The 17896-nt window shown below is 41.0% G+C and overlaps 1 protein-coding gene across 11 annotated transcripts in view; it reads left to right on the forward strand.

Annotated features, from left to right (window-relative positions):
* The window catches only part of TADA2A (transcriptional adaptor 2A), a 45879-nt gene extending 28359 nt beyond the window's left edge, over positions 1-17520 (forward strand). For all 11 annotated transcript variants that reach the window (XM_069602792.1, XM_069602791.1, XM_069602799.1 and 8 more), the window contains 8 exons: positions 2313-2376; positions 3686-3729; positions 7942-8052; positions 9577-9648; positions 11575-11707; positions 12264-12307; positions 14486-14559; positions 16072-17520. In XM_069602792.1, the coding sequence (XP_069458893.1) occupies positions 2313-2376; positions 3686-3729; positions 7942-8052; positions 9577-9648; positions 11575-11707; positions 12264-12307; positions 14486-14559; positions 16072-16257 (728 nt within the window). In that variant the 3' untranslated portion in view covers positions 16258-17520. The remainder of the gene's footprint in view (positions 1-2312; positions 2377-3685; positions 3730-7941; positions 8053-9576; positions 9649-11574; positions 11708-12263; positions 12308-14485; positions 14560-16071) is intronic.
* Positions 17521-17896: the final 376 nt, after the last annotated feature.

Here is a 17896-nt window from a genome sequence, read left to right on the forward strand (position 1 = left end):
GTATTTTAAGGCAGCCATTTGGAGACTTTGTTATCAGTCCCCAGTGTAATCACAGGGAGACTAGTCATCCCCCCAGACTGGGATTTCAGAGGCCTGGCAGTAGTGGAGAGGTTATGGGTGGTTTGGGTTGGTTGGTTTTTAAGGAGCTCTGGGTCTTTGTGTGCCTGCTCTACTCAACTCTCCAGCCCCTTTAAGAAGAGTGTGAGCGTGTGATTGTCCTTCATTGAGTGTCTCCTTCTCATTTCTGTTCTGCCTGCTGTGCTGTGTCCTCCCTGGGTTTTTCATGCCGTTAAGACCTTATAATCAGTTGTTGCGATCTGTTGCTTCATCAAGACAAGAGAGAGCTTCAACTGTGAAATTTTTTCCCTGGGAGAATTCCAGTTCTCCTTGCATTTGTTGCTCTGTGTTCCCTTTCTCCCCTCTGTTCTTCAGAGCTGGTTGTACAAGCTTCCACTACTGAATTGATCAAGCACCAGAACCGTTTATCAGCAGGATTTATTTATAGAGGTTTTTGTAACACAGTCTCTTCAGTTTTTTTTCTCTGTTTTAATTCTTTCCCACACAAATCTTAGGAAACAACATGATATGTTAATATATTAGAAAAGTTACAGAACTGTTTTGTCAAAATTAGCACTAACCTCCCCACTGGATTTTCGGGTAGTTTCTTTCCTATTGAACTCATCTTGTTTTTCAGTGGATAAATGAGATAAGGCACCTAAAGAGACTGGATCGTGATAAATACTCAGTGTATGTTAGCTCTTTACCTATTTGCTTCTTATTTGTTCTATTTGCTTCTCTTTCTGCCTTGAACTGTTGACTTCCTAATTCTCTTTCTCCTAAGAAGGAAGGTAGAGTCCATGCTAAAACTTTTATTTGGTTGTGATGTGAAGTCTCTCAGTCGTGTCCAACTCTTTACGACCCCGTGGACTGTAGCCCACCAGGCTCCTGCGTCCATGGGATTCTCCAGGCAAGAGTACTGGAGTGGGTTGCCATTTCCTTCTCCAGGGGATCTTCCCAACTCAGGGATCGAACCCAGGTCTCCTGCATTACAGGCAGATGCTTTAACCTGAGAGTTAAAGCTTGTCCTCATTCACGGCAGAGAGAAGGCACGTGCAAAGGCCTCTAGTCAGGACAGTGCCTGAGCACGGCTGGCAAGTGGACGGGGGCAGGGGTGGCATGAGTAGGCAACCAAGAAGCCAGGGCTGGACCCTGCAGGCCCAGGAAGGATTTATCGTGAACCCTCACCAGCTCTTTTCCCTTTCGACTCTCGAAGTTAGTGAAGAAGTGGAAGCCATCCTTGTCAGAGCCCTTCAGCAGGACCATGCGGGCAGACGGTTCCCATCTCTTGTACACGTAGTGCATGTCAAAACAGGTCGTCTCCTTCCCATTCCTCCTGCCACTTCCACCATAGACTTACATGAGGCCTGTCCCCCCCAGAAGTGTTCTAGGACCTGTCCTTCCACAGCAGGTGTATTAGGGAGCACTGGCAGGGCCTGGGCATCCTGTGATACCTTTGCTTCTATAAGGAACATGTATAAATCGAGAAGGAGTTCATGCAGAGAAAGAGTTCTGCAACCTGAAAAAAAGGTTTGAAATCCATTGCCTTAAATCTTGGACCTGATATTATTGAATTATTTTTAGTTTGTGGGTTGTGATGAGGAAAAATGAAGCAACGTTGTTTAAATTTTTGAACTTGTTAGAAACGAATGACAACAAATCTGATACCTAATACTTTTTTAAAAAAATAACTGAAGTTTAAAAAATACTGCATTCAGTTATCTCTTGAGATCATCCAGCTAGAATTTGTTATTTTTATCTCAGACCCAAGGGAGGATGGCCTGGATAAAGTATTCCTGGTCATTTCCCAGCGACTGAAGTTGTATACAGCTATAATGCATCTGCTTATAGCCCAGGATGTTAGATTTCAGTATTTCTCTCTCCTAATCTGAAATTCTGATATGTGTAATTTCTAGCCCATGTTTTACTGAAGTTCAGACTCCTTATTGAACTGTTATCTGAAATTTAATATACATAGCAGGGCATGGTCAAAGTAGATGTTTAGTAGAAAGCAGAATTTGTTATCCATAGGGTAATCCTTTGTAAACATATACTTAGGAAAAAGAATTTCATTGTAACTTACTGATTCAGAAATTCAGTATCCTAGGATATTTTTTTGTTTCCAAGAGACAGATTTCTTAGACCAGTGAATGTGGAGTAGTTAGCAGTACGAGGTTAAAAGTTTAGAACAGCTTGGGCAAAAGACTTCTTCTTGCCTTGGCTATATTTATATGTAAGTGTGTGTTTGTTTATAGCTTTGAAGATGGCTGTAGTGGATATCTATCATTCCAGGTTAAAGGAGCGACAAAGACGAAAAAAGTAAGTCTGGGAAACCATCCTGCCTTCTTTTGGCTTTGGATTTTTGACCACACATAGCCCATAAGAACAAGTTCCACTTGTGGCTTATCTTATGACCTTGAGGAATACCCTTAACTTCCTTGACTCTCAGTTTTCCCAACTGTTAAAAGTTAATATTAATTCTCCTTTTTTTTGCTTTTTTTTACCTCCTCCTTCCTTACGCCTTCCTTATTGTTATGACCAATGAATAATAAGGGTATGTTCTTTTAAGGTAAAAAGCAACAAGAAAAATTCAAGATATTATTAAGTTGTTATGCTTTTTCTAATGCTCCATTCTGACTGCTGAGTTTTTATGAGAAATCTTATCTAAAAGGATTTCAAAGGAATCATGAGCAAGTTTTAGGCACTCTTGATTTTTCCTTCTCTTTGCAACAGAACAAAAACCATACATTCAGACTGAGAAATTATGGATCCCAGATCTCTGCTGGATTACAGAGACTTATAACAGTTCAGGGATGGGTACTCACAGGTGTGTGTGTATATATGCGTAGGCATGTTACTAACTAGAGACATGGTGGCATCACAATGAGAAAAAGAAATAGGACTTAGGAGATGCTCTGGAGAGACAGAGACATGATCTGAACTAAAACTTACTCTCTGCATATCTGGAGTTAGCTTCCAGTGAGCGCTGAAGATTATTCAGCTATTCTTGAGAGACGCTTCATTGCTAGGCAATAGAAATCAAAGGTTCCAGACATGGAACTCTGCATGGTTTACCTAAATTCTGTTCTTCTTAATGCAGTTAGAACTAGACAGTATTGTAGAACTCAGTTGTTGAGATCTCTATTAGATCTTGTGTTTTATGATGCCCTTCCATTAAACTTGCAAAAGATTTATTTCAAACAGCTTCAAGGCATTCTGTGAATGTACAGTTGTAAACATGGAATGTGTGATCATGGCACCCTTCATGGTTAGCAGATTGCCCTTAAATGGTTATTCTCACTTATCATTTCCCTAAAGCTGAATAGATAGTTTTTATGCCATGGACACAGATTCCCTTCTGTTTCATCTAAGTTATATTTGTGGGTGCTCATTGATTCATCCAGCAAATAGTTACTGAGATTCTTCATTGCCCAAGGGGAGGAAAAATACATGATACTTGAGAGCCTAAAATTAGTGACTCACTGAGCTGCAGAACTTTGAGGGGAGTGGCTTCTTTGGACCTCAGTATTCCCCCCGTAGTGTTTACGGTGTCTAATGAAAGCTGCTTGTGGAAGACATTGTTAAATGTGAAATTAATTATCATAGGTAATTATGTTTTTCATTCTAGAATTATAAGAGACCATGGATTAATCAACCTTAGGAAGTTTCAATGTAAGTATCAGCATTTTTCTTTAATTTAAAATTTTTCCCATAATTATTGAATAGTTTTAAATCATTTATGGCAGTAGTTCTTAATCCAAGTTGCATATTAGCATCACTAGGGCTCGATAAAAGACAGAAATGATGTGGACCTAACAGAAGCAGAAGATATTAAGAAGAGGTGGCAAGAATACACAGAATTGTACAAAAAAGATCTTCAGGACCAAGATAATCACAATGGTGTGATCACTCACCTAGACCCAGACATCCTGGAATGTGAAATCAAGTGGGCCTTAGAAAACATCACTACGAACAAAGCTAGTGGAGGTGATGGAATTCCAGTTGAGCTATATCAAATCCTGGAATATGATGCTGTGAAAGTGCTGCGCTCAATATGCCAGCAAATTTGGAAAACTCAGCAGTGGCCACACGACTGGAAAAGGTGTTTTCATTCCAATCCCAAAGAAAGGCAATGCCAAAGAATGCTCAAACTACCAAACAGTTGCACTCATCTCACACGCTAGTAAAGTAATGCTCAAAATTCTCCAAGACAGGCTTCAGCAACACATGAACCATGAACTTCCAGATGTTCAAGCTGGTTTTAGAAAAGGCAGAGGAACCAGAGATCAAATGGCCAACATCCATTGGATCATGGAAAAAGCAAGAGAGTTCCAAAAAAACATCTATTTCTGCTTTATTGACTATGCCAAAGCCTTTGTGTGGATCACAGTAAACTGTGGAAAATTCTGAAAGAGATGGGAATACCAGACCACCTGACCTGCCTCTTGAGAAACCTATATGCAGGTCAGGAAGCAACAGTTATAACTGGACATGGAACAACAGACTGGTTCTAAATAGGAAAAGGAGTACGTCAAGGCTGTATATTGTCACCCTGCTTATTTAATTTATATGCAGAGTACATCATGAGAAACGCTGGGCTGGAAGAAGCACAAGCTGAAATCAAGATTGCCGGGAGAAATATCAATAATCTCATAGATATGCAGATGACACCACCCTTATGGCAGAAAGTGAAAAGCCTCTTGATGAAAGTGAAAGAGGAGAGTGAAAAAGTTGGCTTGAAGCTCAACATTCAGGAAACTAATATCATGGATCTGGTCCCATCACTTCATGGGGAATAGATGGGGAAACAGTGGAAACAGTGTCAGACTTTAGTTTTTCAGGCTCCAAAATCACTGCAGATGGTGACTGCAGCCATGAAATTAAAAGACGCTTACTCCTTGGAAGGAAAGTTATGACCAACCTAGACAGCATATTTAAAAGCAGAGACATTACTTTGCCAACAAAGGTCCGTCTAGTCAAGGCTGTGGTTTTTCCAGTGGTCATGTATGGATGTGAGAGTTGGACTGTGAAGAAAGCTGAGTGCTGAAGAATTGATGCTTTTGAACTGTGGTGTTGCAGAAGACTCTTGAGAGTCCCTTGGACTGCAAGGAGATCCAGCCAGTCCATTCTAAAGGAGATCAGTCCTGGGTGTTCTTTGGAAGGACTGATGCTAAAGCTTGAAATACTTTGGCCACCTCATATGAAGAGTTGACTCATTGGAAAAGACTCTGATACTGGGAGGGATTGGGGGCAGGAGGAAAAGGGGACGACAGGATGAGATGGCTGGATGGCATCACCAACTCAATGAACATGAGTTTGGGTGAACTTCAGGATTTGGTGATGGACAGGGAGGCCCGGCATGCTGCGATTCATGGGGTCTCGAAGAGTCGGACACGACTGAGTGAACTGAACTGAGGAAGCTTTAAAAATTTATGACGCCCAACAGTCACCTCCAATTAAGTCAGAATCTCTGGAGGTAGAGCTCCAGCATCTATTTTTTTTAAAGTCTTCAAGGCAATTCTGTTGTATACTAAGAGTTTCAAACCAGTAATATATAGTCAATAACACTAGAATGAGAAATGTTTTTTAAATTAGTGTATTAATTAAAACCTGAATATTAATTGATCATTTTCCAAAACTGGATAGGATTGTGTTTCAGAATTATATGTTAAACATAATATAACTGTATCATCAGGTTGTGAAAATATTTTTACAGTAAGAATTAACGGAAAGTGACACCTTTATTTTGCATCGTGGGGGCACTAACAAGACATTAATATTACATGATGAAAATAAACCTATAATGATTTTTGAGTAATTGCTAACTTTTACCTTACTCTTAAATATTGGTGATATCTAGGCTGGGCAGAAAGAGTTTCTCTGCTTTTTCTTTTATACTGTAAAGTTTGTTCAGCACATAAGAATCATATCATAATAATTGCATTATTTATATATGTTTATAATAGGTGTATGCCACAAGATTCTGTTTTGTAAAAGTAACCTAATGAGATTGTGCTTCATATGCTAGTTGATAGGATCTTACAGGGTTTGACACACTATGCCACTATCCCACTGTGGGGTCCAGGTCAGCCAGTCTTGGGTTGAGTATCTTTTAACAGAGTCATGATCATAAGTAGGTTACATTTTATGTCCTTTAGTTTTTCATTTTCCACTATACATTTTTTAAGCAACTGTAGTGTTTGATGCTATCCCTTCTAATAGTTACATAATATGTTATACCAATAACTTTACATATAATATACAATGTGCTTAACCTGTCTTTATTATTGGATATTTAGCTTATTTTCAGTTTTTTAAAAATCACTAGAAATAGCACAAAGGTAAAATTGTTTGTGAATAAAGCTTTGTCTGCCTTTAGAATTTTTTTAAGATAGATTCTGAGAAGTGGAATTACTAGGTCAAAGAACATGATTATTAAAAATGCTTAACACATGCTGCTAGATTGTTTCCTGAAAGATAGGATATCAATTTATATTCCTTCTGCCAGTATACATTATTGCTTGTTTAACCTCCTCCTAAGCGAGAGCTGTGGGTTTGCATAAATGACTCCAGGTCAGCTCTGCCTTGCCCTTTCTGTCGACAATAATTGGTCATGTTCTGGTAGTGAGTTCCTATGTCTGAAATTGCTGGGCTTTTGGATTTTAACCTGTATGTAGTAGACCTTGACTCGCATAAATTCTGTTCCCAGCTGGTGGACAGAGGTCAGCTTAGCCTCTTTATTCTTTAACTGTATTTTTACAGATAGAGCTGAGGGGAGGCTCTGTTGCTTCCAAAAAAGACATGGCATGTGCAGTGTGGTCTGAGAGGTTTTCACTTGTCATTGTACTGAATGTACGTGTGACCTTACTATCGTAGGCATAGGAGCTTTTTTCATTAAACTAAATTACTCCAAATTTTTGTATTATTCCTGTAGAAGTAGGGTTTTTTGGTGGTGAATAAAATGAATTTGTGGCTGCCCATCAAATCAGCCCCTAGAATTTGTGGGCAAGAATTTTCCTGCTAAGGAAGAGATTCATCTGAAAAGATGACAATTTAAGTAACTGTCATAAGTAACAGTCTTTATTTTTAGCCTGAGAGTGGACAGAGCTAGCCTAGTTACTCTTATTGAAATGACTGAGTAGCAATTTGAGAATTCCTGATCATTCCAACCTACCAATTATTGTTGGTGGGTTTTCCTACCCCTCTTTTTGCTGATAGCTCTTTTTATTAGAAATCTGGTCAGTAGTGATCCTCAAAAGTGCTGATTCTGGCTACTTGTAAGGGTATCCCAGGTGGCATATATGACCATTTGCTTCCATGATAGTTATTAAAATATAACTTCATTCGTAGTATATTAAGTTGTGGTACTTAATTAAGTTTAGAGAAAGGCAAAATGACCCACGTAGAGAGTGAAGAAGTAAACGCCTCACTTGAGGATATGGAGTTACAGAGAGGATTTTTAGTGGGACATGGGAGAGATCACACACTTTGCCAGACTGACCTACCTCTTCTAGATGTCCCTTGTTCTGCAGAAGTCAGTACCGGAGATTCTGCCCTACATTGTTCCTACGAATGCATGATCGGCCTTTAATTGTCCTTCCTGTTACTGCCAGCACTTCCTGCCCCTGTGCAGACTGAGAGACAGCGAGGCGTGGGGGTCACCAGAGTGCAGGTGTGCTCTGGCCCTGACAGCGACCCTGAGACGTGGTCCCTGTGGTTCGGTTAGATCATGATTAGTGTGCTGCATTCCCCAGCTTTCTGGTTTGCTTCCTGTCGTGGGTAAATTAATCATGTGAGGTTAGGAATAATATTCTTCCATTTTACTGCTTGTTAAAAAAAATACCGAAAACTTAGGAATCTTCATATTCTTTACTTTCTTTGTAGTAATGGAACGACGATATCCCAAGGAAGTCCAAGATCTTTATGAAACAATGAGGCGATTTGCAAGGATTGTGGGGCCGGTGGAGCATGACAAGTTCATTGAAAGCCATGCATGTAGGTGGTTTTTTAACCTTGACCATATATTTCTTTGTGTGTGTGTTTATATAAATAGAAATGATAATGGTGCTTTATGTGAAATTCTGTAAATAAATAAGTGGATTTAAAAAAAAAATTATTTCCTCCCCTTTATTGCTCTGAGATAAATTTGAAACTTTGGGAATGGAGAAGAAAGCTTAAAAATACTAGTGGCTTCCCCCCCTGCTTAGATGAATAGTAGTTTAGTAGCTTTTCCCCCCATTTTTAATATGGGAGTTTGCAAATACATGGGAGTTCATTATACTATGATATACATGTATCCATCACCCAACTTTAGCAGTTAGCCACCCAGTGGCTGATCCATTGTCATCTTTACCACCCATTCCTTTCCCATCCTCTTCTGGATTATTTTGAAGCAAATCATATTATTTTGTTCATAATTATTTTAGTATTAAAACTAGTTTCTAGGTGGGGACAGAGTTGGGTGACTCATGGAAATAATATATAGCACTTCCATCATTTTCCTGCCTTTCTTCTCTGAGAGAGATCTACATAGTTACCATTTGATTTCTCACTATAAAAAATTGAAGTTGTTAAGGCAGTAACGCCTGGACTATGAAACAGTCTGGACTGAGGGGCTGAGTCTGTGCCTTTCATCATGAGATTCAGGTATTTGATTTTGACTCCCAAATTTAGCTCAGGAAAGTACTTCATGAAGGCTTGTATCCTGTTCTCTTTGTGCAGATATTTCTTGCATGACATTGCAGGCATTTATCTGAACTGGCTTGGTTGTCCTCACAGACACCCTGTTTAGTTGGCATTCTTTGTGTGATTTATCCTGGGTGGCTGATCTTTACTTCCTGTCCCAGTTTGTACCATCCCTGGTTTATGTGTCACTCCAGGGAACTACACCCCATGGATTGTCCAGGTTCTTCCTTCATCCTCTTTTTCAAAGCACCCAGATTTGAACATTCCATCACATAATAATCTGAGCAGTGCAACCTGATCTGTGTGCTCAGAGGAGGCAGAAATCTTGGTTTATGGAAAACACACTGCTCTTTTGTCCCTGTAAGAGAAAAGCTGTAAAGAAACCATCAGGAACTTGAGCACAAAATTTTGTCCTTCCCTTGCAAAAAGGTCTGTGTCATGTAATACCAGAGACAGGTTTCATACTGAAATTTGGCTTTGTGGCTAGAGCTTTTAACAAGGAATAAATAGAGCAGGGAAACTTCATGGTTTAAGAAATTATATTCATTACTACTGTAGCTAAATGAATTCAGCCAGGTCACTAGGAAGTTTTCTAAGAAACAATTCCAGCTGCTTTCTGCAACTGGAGACAGAAGCCAAAAGACCACTGCAGTACATTTTTGTCAGCTCTTAAGTAAAATTTCTAATGAGATATTAGCAACAATTAGGATTCCCCAAATGGAATTGCCTGGTCTATTATAGAAGGCAGAATTACTGAAAATAGCAGTAAAAGTGCTCATTGGTGTTGATTTTGTTTTTCTGATTTTTCTCTGTCTTTTTTGGGGGGATAAACAGTGGAATTTGAACTCCGAAGGGAAATCAAAAGGCTCCAGGAATACAGGACGGCAGGCATTACCAATTTTTGTAGTAAGTATGTTTATGCTTCACACTAAATCAGAGGGCAGGTGCCTTCCAAACATATAAACAAGCTTTCACATTTCAGAATGAGTTTTTGATCTTTCCAAAAAGCTTCATCTATTTAATCCTTATAAATACCATTATATGGATTATCTGAGGTGAAATAAAAAGTATGACAGAGTTGCTACTTTCAATTTAGGATTCTGTTGTGGCCTCTTAAAAAGAAAGATTTTGTATTCCAACTTTTAGCCTCAGCCTTTTTAAATTTAGTGATGATCTGATCATTCCCATTAAGCACACTTCAGTTGGTTCTAGGCACTTGCATCCCAGTTACTCGAGTTAGAGATGATTATATTCATGGCACCTAACCATTCACCATGTATTGAACTGTACCCTTTCTACTTCACCAGCTTAAGAGAGGGACTTCTCTGGTGGCTCAGACGGTAAAGCATCTGCCTACAATGTTAGAGACCTGGGTTCAATCCTTGGGTTGGGAAGATCCCCTGGAGAAAGCAGTGGCAGCCCACTCTAGTATTCTTGCCTGGAAAATCCCATGGACAGAGGAGCCTGGTGGGCTACAGTCCATGGGGTAGCAGAGTCAGACATGACTGAGCGACTTCACTTTCACCTTAAGAGATGGGTATTGTTATTCTCATTTAATAGAGAAACTAAGGATGAAAGTGATTAACTAGTTGTAGTAGAGCCAGGTTGTAAGAGAAGACAGTTGTGTTAGCAGTTAAGAGCTGAAGTCTAGGCTTGGACAGCTTGGGTTTGGATTCTGGCTCTTTTACCAAATCTGTAATTCTATTTGTTTTCAATTTTCCAAGTCTCTTAGAGCTCATGTGGAGATTAAATTAGAGATAATGCATGAAAACATAGTATAGTACCTGACGCACCACGTCCTCAGTAAGTGGCAGTTTCTGTCGTTTTGCTGTTGTTTTGGGGATGGTCTGCAGTATTCCCTCCTTCCTGTTGATTGAAAGCTATCACCCGTTCACCCAGTGCTCAAGTTCAGCCCAGCAAAATGGCTCTTTATTTCTAACATTGGAAACTGTTTACAAAATGAAATTTTATGTGGAGCACTAACCCATAAATAAAAGTGGAACTCCTTAGGTTGAAGTCTGATGATTCAGATCATGTGTGGAGCCCAGAACCACCGGTACGTTCACAGTAATCCCTGAGATGTTTTCATGGTAACCTGGGCCTCTGTGGAACTTGGCTTGAAACCCACTGGTTTGATATTTTGCATTTTTATACATTAATAGTGTGGAAAACACTATGCAGCTGTTAGCAAGATGCATGTAAAGACTCTGATGCCAGATTTGGGTTGCCTGATGCTGGCTGTCTCCAGGAAAGAGGTGACCAGAATAGTAATAGTCAATGAGGATTTGTTTTTATTTGTAATCCTAACTGGTTTTTAAGGAACAGTGTATGTGTATAGCATTTGTGTGACTTGGAAAAATATATGGATAGAAAAAATAGAGCAGGAAGTAAATATAACAGTATTAAGTTACTTTTAGGGGATGGAAATAGGAGCAACTCCAACTTTCTTTGTACTTTTCTGTTTTGGGGATTCCCTCTCTCAAATTTCTTAAAGGTAGAAAAGGAATAAACACATTTTCATTTCTTATCAAGAAAGAGATTTCAAACTAGGGGAAATCACTTTGCTCTTAGAAAAATAATTCTGGAAGCAGTTTTTCAAAGGAAATTAAAAAACGACTGGGAATCCCCTGGGGTCCAATGGTTAGGGCTCTGTGCTTTCACTGCCATGGGCCTGGGTTTGATCCCTGGTTGAGGAACTAGGATGCCACGAGCCTCATAGCAAGGCTGCAAAAATTAAAAATTAAAAAAGATGAACTGTTTGTTGATGAGTTTGGCAGCCCTTTGGTTAGTCCTGCTACCCTGTCATTGTAGTCACTTTTTTAACACCTACAGGTGCCAGAACCTACGATCACCTCAAGAAGACTCGAGAAGAGGAACGCCTCAAACGCACCATGCTCTCTGAGGTCCTGCAGTACATCCAGGACAGCAGCGCCTGCCAGCAGTGGCTCCGCCGGCAGGCTGACATGTGAGGAATTAGTCCGGGGGACAGCTTCACGGAGCTTTCGGCCTTTACCTGTATTTTCAGACAGTCCCGTGGGTGCCCTACCCTAAATGGCAGAGCTGTAATAATTAGGTAGCTAGAAGAATTCAGAAAGCTTGAGCAGGCTGTCTCAAACAGTACAGTACTGACAGTTTTGAGAAATGTAACTGGCCTCCTAGAATCCCACTTTGCTACTTTGACCTTATTTTTTAAGATTAGTGTATTCCCTTGCCACGCCTTCTTCTGTATCTACTGATGTGATTTTCACTGGAAGATCAAATTCCTGCTTTTTGCTCATGAATGGTCTCTGTGATGTGCCACACCAGGACCTCTTAACAAATCTAGGCAATTTCCTTCCCTGGAACAGATTTCCTTTCCTGAGTTGTGTGCAGTTGGGATAGCCTGTAAAAACATAGTCTAGCCTGTCTCATTACTTCTCTTCTAAGTAGCTGACCTGATAAATGTCACCCAGTCTCTCGTGGGCTTTGGGAATCGCTTTCTTTGATGTGACGTAAGTTTAAATTCCTCTTCTTTTTTGTAGTGATTCTGGCCTGAGTCCTTCTGTTCCCATGACTTCGAATTCAGGTAATTGTTTTTCAGGCTGGAGCAAGTCACAATTGTGGAGTTTTCATCCTGGGAATTATAGTGACCCAACAAACCCTCCCGCCTTTGTGGGAGCCAGGTGCTTAGGCAAAGGATTGGTGATTATTATACAGATTCATAAACATCGGCAAGTTGATAGAATCTTCATGGCCAAACAGGAACTTTCCTCAGGTTTACACTACAAAGGCAGAAGGAGAGGACCTCAGACAGGTGTTTTTTCTGTTTTACCAATGTTCACAGACAGTTTGTTTACTATGATTTTATCTACCACAGACTTAAAGATTGTCTCACAGGGGATAATTTAAAGGCTTTGTGTCCTGTATAAGCAAGGAGACACATTACTTGCCAGAATAGTAAGGCTTTCTTTATAAGTCGGAGACTTAAAAGTATTTCTCTTTCCTATCTCTTCTGGCATGTCCTATTTTGAGGTCAGTTTACAGGGCACGATTAAGCCATATGATATCTGATAATCCTTGCTGCTTGGTAATTAATAAAGGGTAGTGTGGGGTGGTATTAGTTGTAGATGCTGATCTAAGATCATGGTGTTCGTTTGCCTGTTTTCTTGGTTATCATTCATCCCTGCTCCATATGGTAGGTTAGCCACTTCCTCTGATCAGAACGTAGAGACCACTCCACTGTTTACAGACTGGATAAGTTTCTCACATCCAAATCCTCCCGCAGTCTAAATACAGAAATAAGAAAATTTAATGTTGGCTGATTAAAGTGAATGAATGTACTTGACCTAGCTTCTTTGGTATTTGTGTTTTCTGAACCATTTGCACTCACTCTTGGTTGCTTCCCTGGCGGGCATCAGCTTCCCTCAGCTCCTAAGTGTTTAGGCTGAGATGGCTCTTTGCTCCTTTTCACACTCTGAGTTGCTCCTAAGGCAGTGCAGAATTGGAAACCTGAATCACTGATCATAACTTAGCCTCTCGGAACTGGTAAGGCATTTGAGTGATCATAATCTCCGTTTCAGGGCATTTAGGGTCAGGCTAGGCCTAGGACTGCGGAGCAGCTCCCGCTCCCTCTGTTGATATTAAAGGGAAGTCTGTTTCCTTGCGGAGCGAGCTGCAATAGCCCCTCCCCCTGCTCTCCACCAGCTAAGCAGCACCCTGCCCCCATGAAGTGTAACGTAGTATTCTGCATTTTCTTTTGCTTAACACAGTCCATTCACTCAAGTTTACATTCAAAACAAATCCCCAGAGTTGCGCATATCAGGCTTCCCCTCCTGGGCAGTGACCTCGTGCTTGGGTCTCTTTCTCAAGGTATGTGAGTTCACCTCAGCCTCTGCTTTGCCATATACTGGCTCATTGTTCCTCTGTGTGGGTCTTTCAGGTAAACAGGGCTACTTTGGGAGGAACAGATATTCTCTCAAATAATACATAATGAAGGCCCTTTTGCTGGCCTGACTCTGCCTTTGATCTCAAGGTGAATGGTGCCTGGGTAATTACCATGTTTGCCTGCTGGCAGAATGGCCAGTGTTAGGGAATGTCTCTCCTGCAGAGTTGTTATTTCCATTCATCAGCTGTCAAGACAGGTGGCATGTGACCTTTCTTAACCAGATGACATCTGGGCTGTAGATTTTAGAATCTTCTGCTGGGTTAGGAAGAATAATCTTATTTGACTCTGAGGTATGTGTGATTATATGTGCATTTTATCAAGGCAAAGGACACTTGACTTACCTTTTTTTAAAAAAAGTTTTTTTCTTTCTTTATGTTATTTTTGGCCGTGCAGGGTTTTTGTTGCTCTCGTGTGGGCTTGCTTTCTTAGTTGCAGCGAGTAGGGGCTACTCTTCATCGCAGTGCGTGGGCCTCTCCTTGTGGTGGCGTCTCGTTGCAGAGCACAGGCTCTGGGCGCAAGGGCTTCAGTAGTCGCAGCACATAGACTCCGTGGTTGTCAAGGACTTACTCTGCAGCACGTGGACTCTTCCCCAGCCAGGGAGCGGACCTGTGTCCCCTGCGTTGGCAGGCACAGTATTATCCATGGCGCCGCTAGGGAAGTCCTTGACTTACTGGTTTTGTTTTCAAGTGAACTTTGGGGTACCCGATGTATAGTGGTTTTGTACCTGACAAGCCTGACCATGGTGAACTTTGTTACACTTTTTACTCCTGAGGTACTGTCTCCTACAAAATACATACCTTTTTCTGTCTGTATCTATAGGTAGACGAAGTGCACCGCCCTTGAACCTCACTGGCCTCCCTGGCACAGAGAAGTTGAATGAGAAAGAAAAGGAGGTAACAAAAAGAAGGGGGAGCTGGTTAGAGGAAAGAGAGTAGGGGCCGGTTATCCACTGAGTTGTTGTGAAAAACACATTACAGGATCAAACCCATTTTGCTCTGCTCATATCACACACGTGCATGTTCAGCTCTAGTCATCCTCAAGGTCTCGGGGTTAAAGAAGCGACCTTAGCAGGTCTCAGGGACTCCTTTCCTCATCACCCTGCCACCGTTCATCTGCTGGGCGAAGAGCATATGATACATAAATCTAAATAATACCAACTGTCACTTATTGAGCATTTACCATGCGCCAGATACTGTACTAAGTACTTATTCACTGAATTTAATTTTTTACAAACTTAAAATAACTTGTATATGGAAATGGTTATTTCCTATAAGAGTGGGGCACTTTCAGAAGTTCTCCTCTTATTCCAACAATATGATCATTACTTAAAAGATTTTTGAATTGTCTCCATGGTATAAGCGCAAAAGAGGAATCGATCATCATATATAGTCACACATTAATTTTAACTAAAAAAGCCATGACCTACTTTTCTTTTCCACTATAATCGCTTAATCACTGGATGTGTCTTCTTATGACTGTTAGGTGTTTCTAAACTTTTAAGTCCAGCCTCAAATGAATCATCATCAAACATTTTCCAAAGAATGTGCGGCAACTCTCAAGTCCATTCCAAAGAGGAATTCCTCCTCTGTTCCTCGTGTACTCTTTTTATAGTCCGCAAGATCAGTGTCCTCATCTGCCACTCCGTATCAGAAATTCATGTCAGACAGAATGGAATAGGGCCTAGTATTAGACTTTTATTTTACCCAGTAGGAACAGTGAAGATGAGCGTGGGAGGAGAAGGGAGTGTATGTTATATCCAGGTGTTGCTGAAGAAGGATTGCCGTTCTGATTCAAGTGTGGAATGACCCAGAGTTTCAAGCAGTTTTTTAAATCCTTAACCACAAAATGGTGACCTCAGACTGTTCATTGCTGGATAAATGGTAGGTGAACTGGAATTAAACCAGCTTTTTGGATCTTTAAGCAGTTAAAGTGACCTCTTCGCAAGATCTCTAAACCTCCTTTCCCTCCAACGTAGGAAGTGTAATCACAAAAGTAGGGACTGTGGGCTTATACTGATACCAGAAATAATGTGATTCACACTTGGGAACCCAAGTGTCAGCATCCCAACCCCGGGCCCTGCGACTCTTCCCTGACAGGCTGGGCCAGACCATGCCGGGCCTCTGCCCCAGGCCAGTCCTCAGGACACAGACTTGCACCCATGACAAATCCCGGGGAGCGGTTGATAGGTGCCGCAGCTCTCCCGGCATCACCCTCAGCCTTTTTCTGTCTCCTGAGACTATTCTCACCAAAGAAAAGACGGAATGGAATGTGGTCTAGCCACCAGCAGCTCCTGTAAATAGTTGGAGGTTGATGTCACTCTTTACACTTTATTATGGCTATACCTGCTGGATTAAATTTTAAGACCGACAGATGTTAATGTTGATTAAATTTGCCATGTCTTGCAGCTCTGTCAGATGGTGAGGTTGGTCCCGGGAGCCTATTTAGAATACAAATCTGCTTTATTGAACGAATGTAACAAGCAAGGAGGCTTGAGACTGGCGCAGGCAAGAGCACTCATCAAGATAGACGTGAACAAAACCCGGAAAATCTATGATTTCCTCATCCGAGAAGGATACATCACCAAAGCCTGAGGCTCCCCTGGAGGGTGGCAGGCCAAAGGACCGCACGGGCTTTCTGGAGCCTTGTTTTTGAACTGCATTCTCATTGTGAAAAGAGGGGAAGAACAAAGGAAATCTTCAGTTTTATTAGTGTCTGCTTTCTTCTCCACCCTGCTTTAAAATACTCCTCTTGTTGGTATTGTGCTGCAGAGTTATGTGCTAGATAAGCTATTGTTAATTGTGTGTGGGCATTCATTCCTAACACCTCTTGTAACTAAAACAAGAACCATAGTACCTCACATCACAGTGTTAGTAAAAATAGAACTAAACCAGTATGTAATCCCAGGAGCCCAGGTCAGATCCTTGTACCTGCTTGGGAGGTTGGTTTTCTGATTATGTTTTGCCTTCAAACGTTACAGGCAGATTTAAAATAAAGAGGTTATAGTGAGAGAAAGCGTTCTCTTTCGAGGGTTTCTTTTTAAGCTGACAACTTAGGTTTATGAGTAGAAAGGAGGAAAGCCTCCCCATGATGGTCTTGTCCCAAACTGTGCTTTGAACTTGAATGTCTGGATATGTAATCTGCAGTCCGACTATCTAGTCTGCAGAAGACTTTTGAGGAGGTAGCAACGGATATAAAATGTCTCTTATTTTTAGAATTGATTAAAATGTTTTGCTACTTAATTTGTGGGTGTGTCAAATATTCTGGTCACTGAAGCACACTTAGGGTGCTGGATGCCCACCTCATCACGCTGCACTGTGCTAACACGTGTGTCCTGGGCTCACCCCTGTTGTCACCGGGGGCTTCCCGGAATACCAGGTCCCCGAGGATGGAGATGATTCAGTTAATTTCAGCATTGCTTGGATGAGACCTGAACCCTAGTTTCTCAACGGTAAAAGGGTAGCCTACAAGAAGAGCTACTTTTAAAACAAAAGGAAAGCCTTTTCATGTGTGGAACTCACTAGATATGAGGGTGAGTGACTCCACCACATCTGAAAGTTGGTCCTTAAATCCTTTTGCACAGTAGGAAGCCAGACTCAGAGGGTTATCCCTATTCTGTTGGAAGCAAACAGAATCTTCACAGATTACCTCCAATAGCTGACTGATTCTTTAGTTCTTTCATCATTCAAAATACCTAATTCAAATATCATATACTTGGTTGGAAATATCGGCACAAACTTCTTGGCTGATGTAAATATGCATGTGGTTTGCTAATGGACTTCATCTAGGGTTTACAAATGAAAAGGAAACTCTTAGGATCTGAAGGAATTAGAATAAAGGACTTAAGGATTTTAAAAGGGTGTCTTGTGGTTTTCTTTTTTTGTTTATTTTTTTGTTTTCTTGACATAGTCCTATCTTTAGAAAACAGTCTATCACCACCATCACCCCAAGTTGATTATAAAGGGATTGCCTCTTTTTTTTTTCTTTTTTTTAATGCTAAGACTTTTTAAAAATATTTTTATTTATTAGTTCTGGCTGCACCGGGTCTTCGTTGCTGCACATGGGCTTTCTCTAGTTGTGGTGCTCGGGCTTCTCATTTCTGTGACTTCTCTTGTGGCATATGGGCTCTAGAGCGCGGGCTCAGGACTTGTGGCGCATGGGCTTAGTTGCCCTTGGACATGTGGAGTCCTCCCAGACCAGGGATCCAACGCGGGTCCCCTACATTGGCAGGCA

Source organism: Ovis canadensis, chromosome 11 (assembly GCF_042477335.2).
Source record: "Ovis canadensis isolate MfBH-ARS-UI-01 breed Bighorn chromosome 11, ARS-UI_OviCan_v2, whole genome shotgun sequence".
NCBI classification, from domain to species: domain Eukaryota; kingdom Metazoa; phylum Chordata; class Mammalia; order Artiodactyla; family Bovidae; genus Ovis; species Ovis canadensis.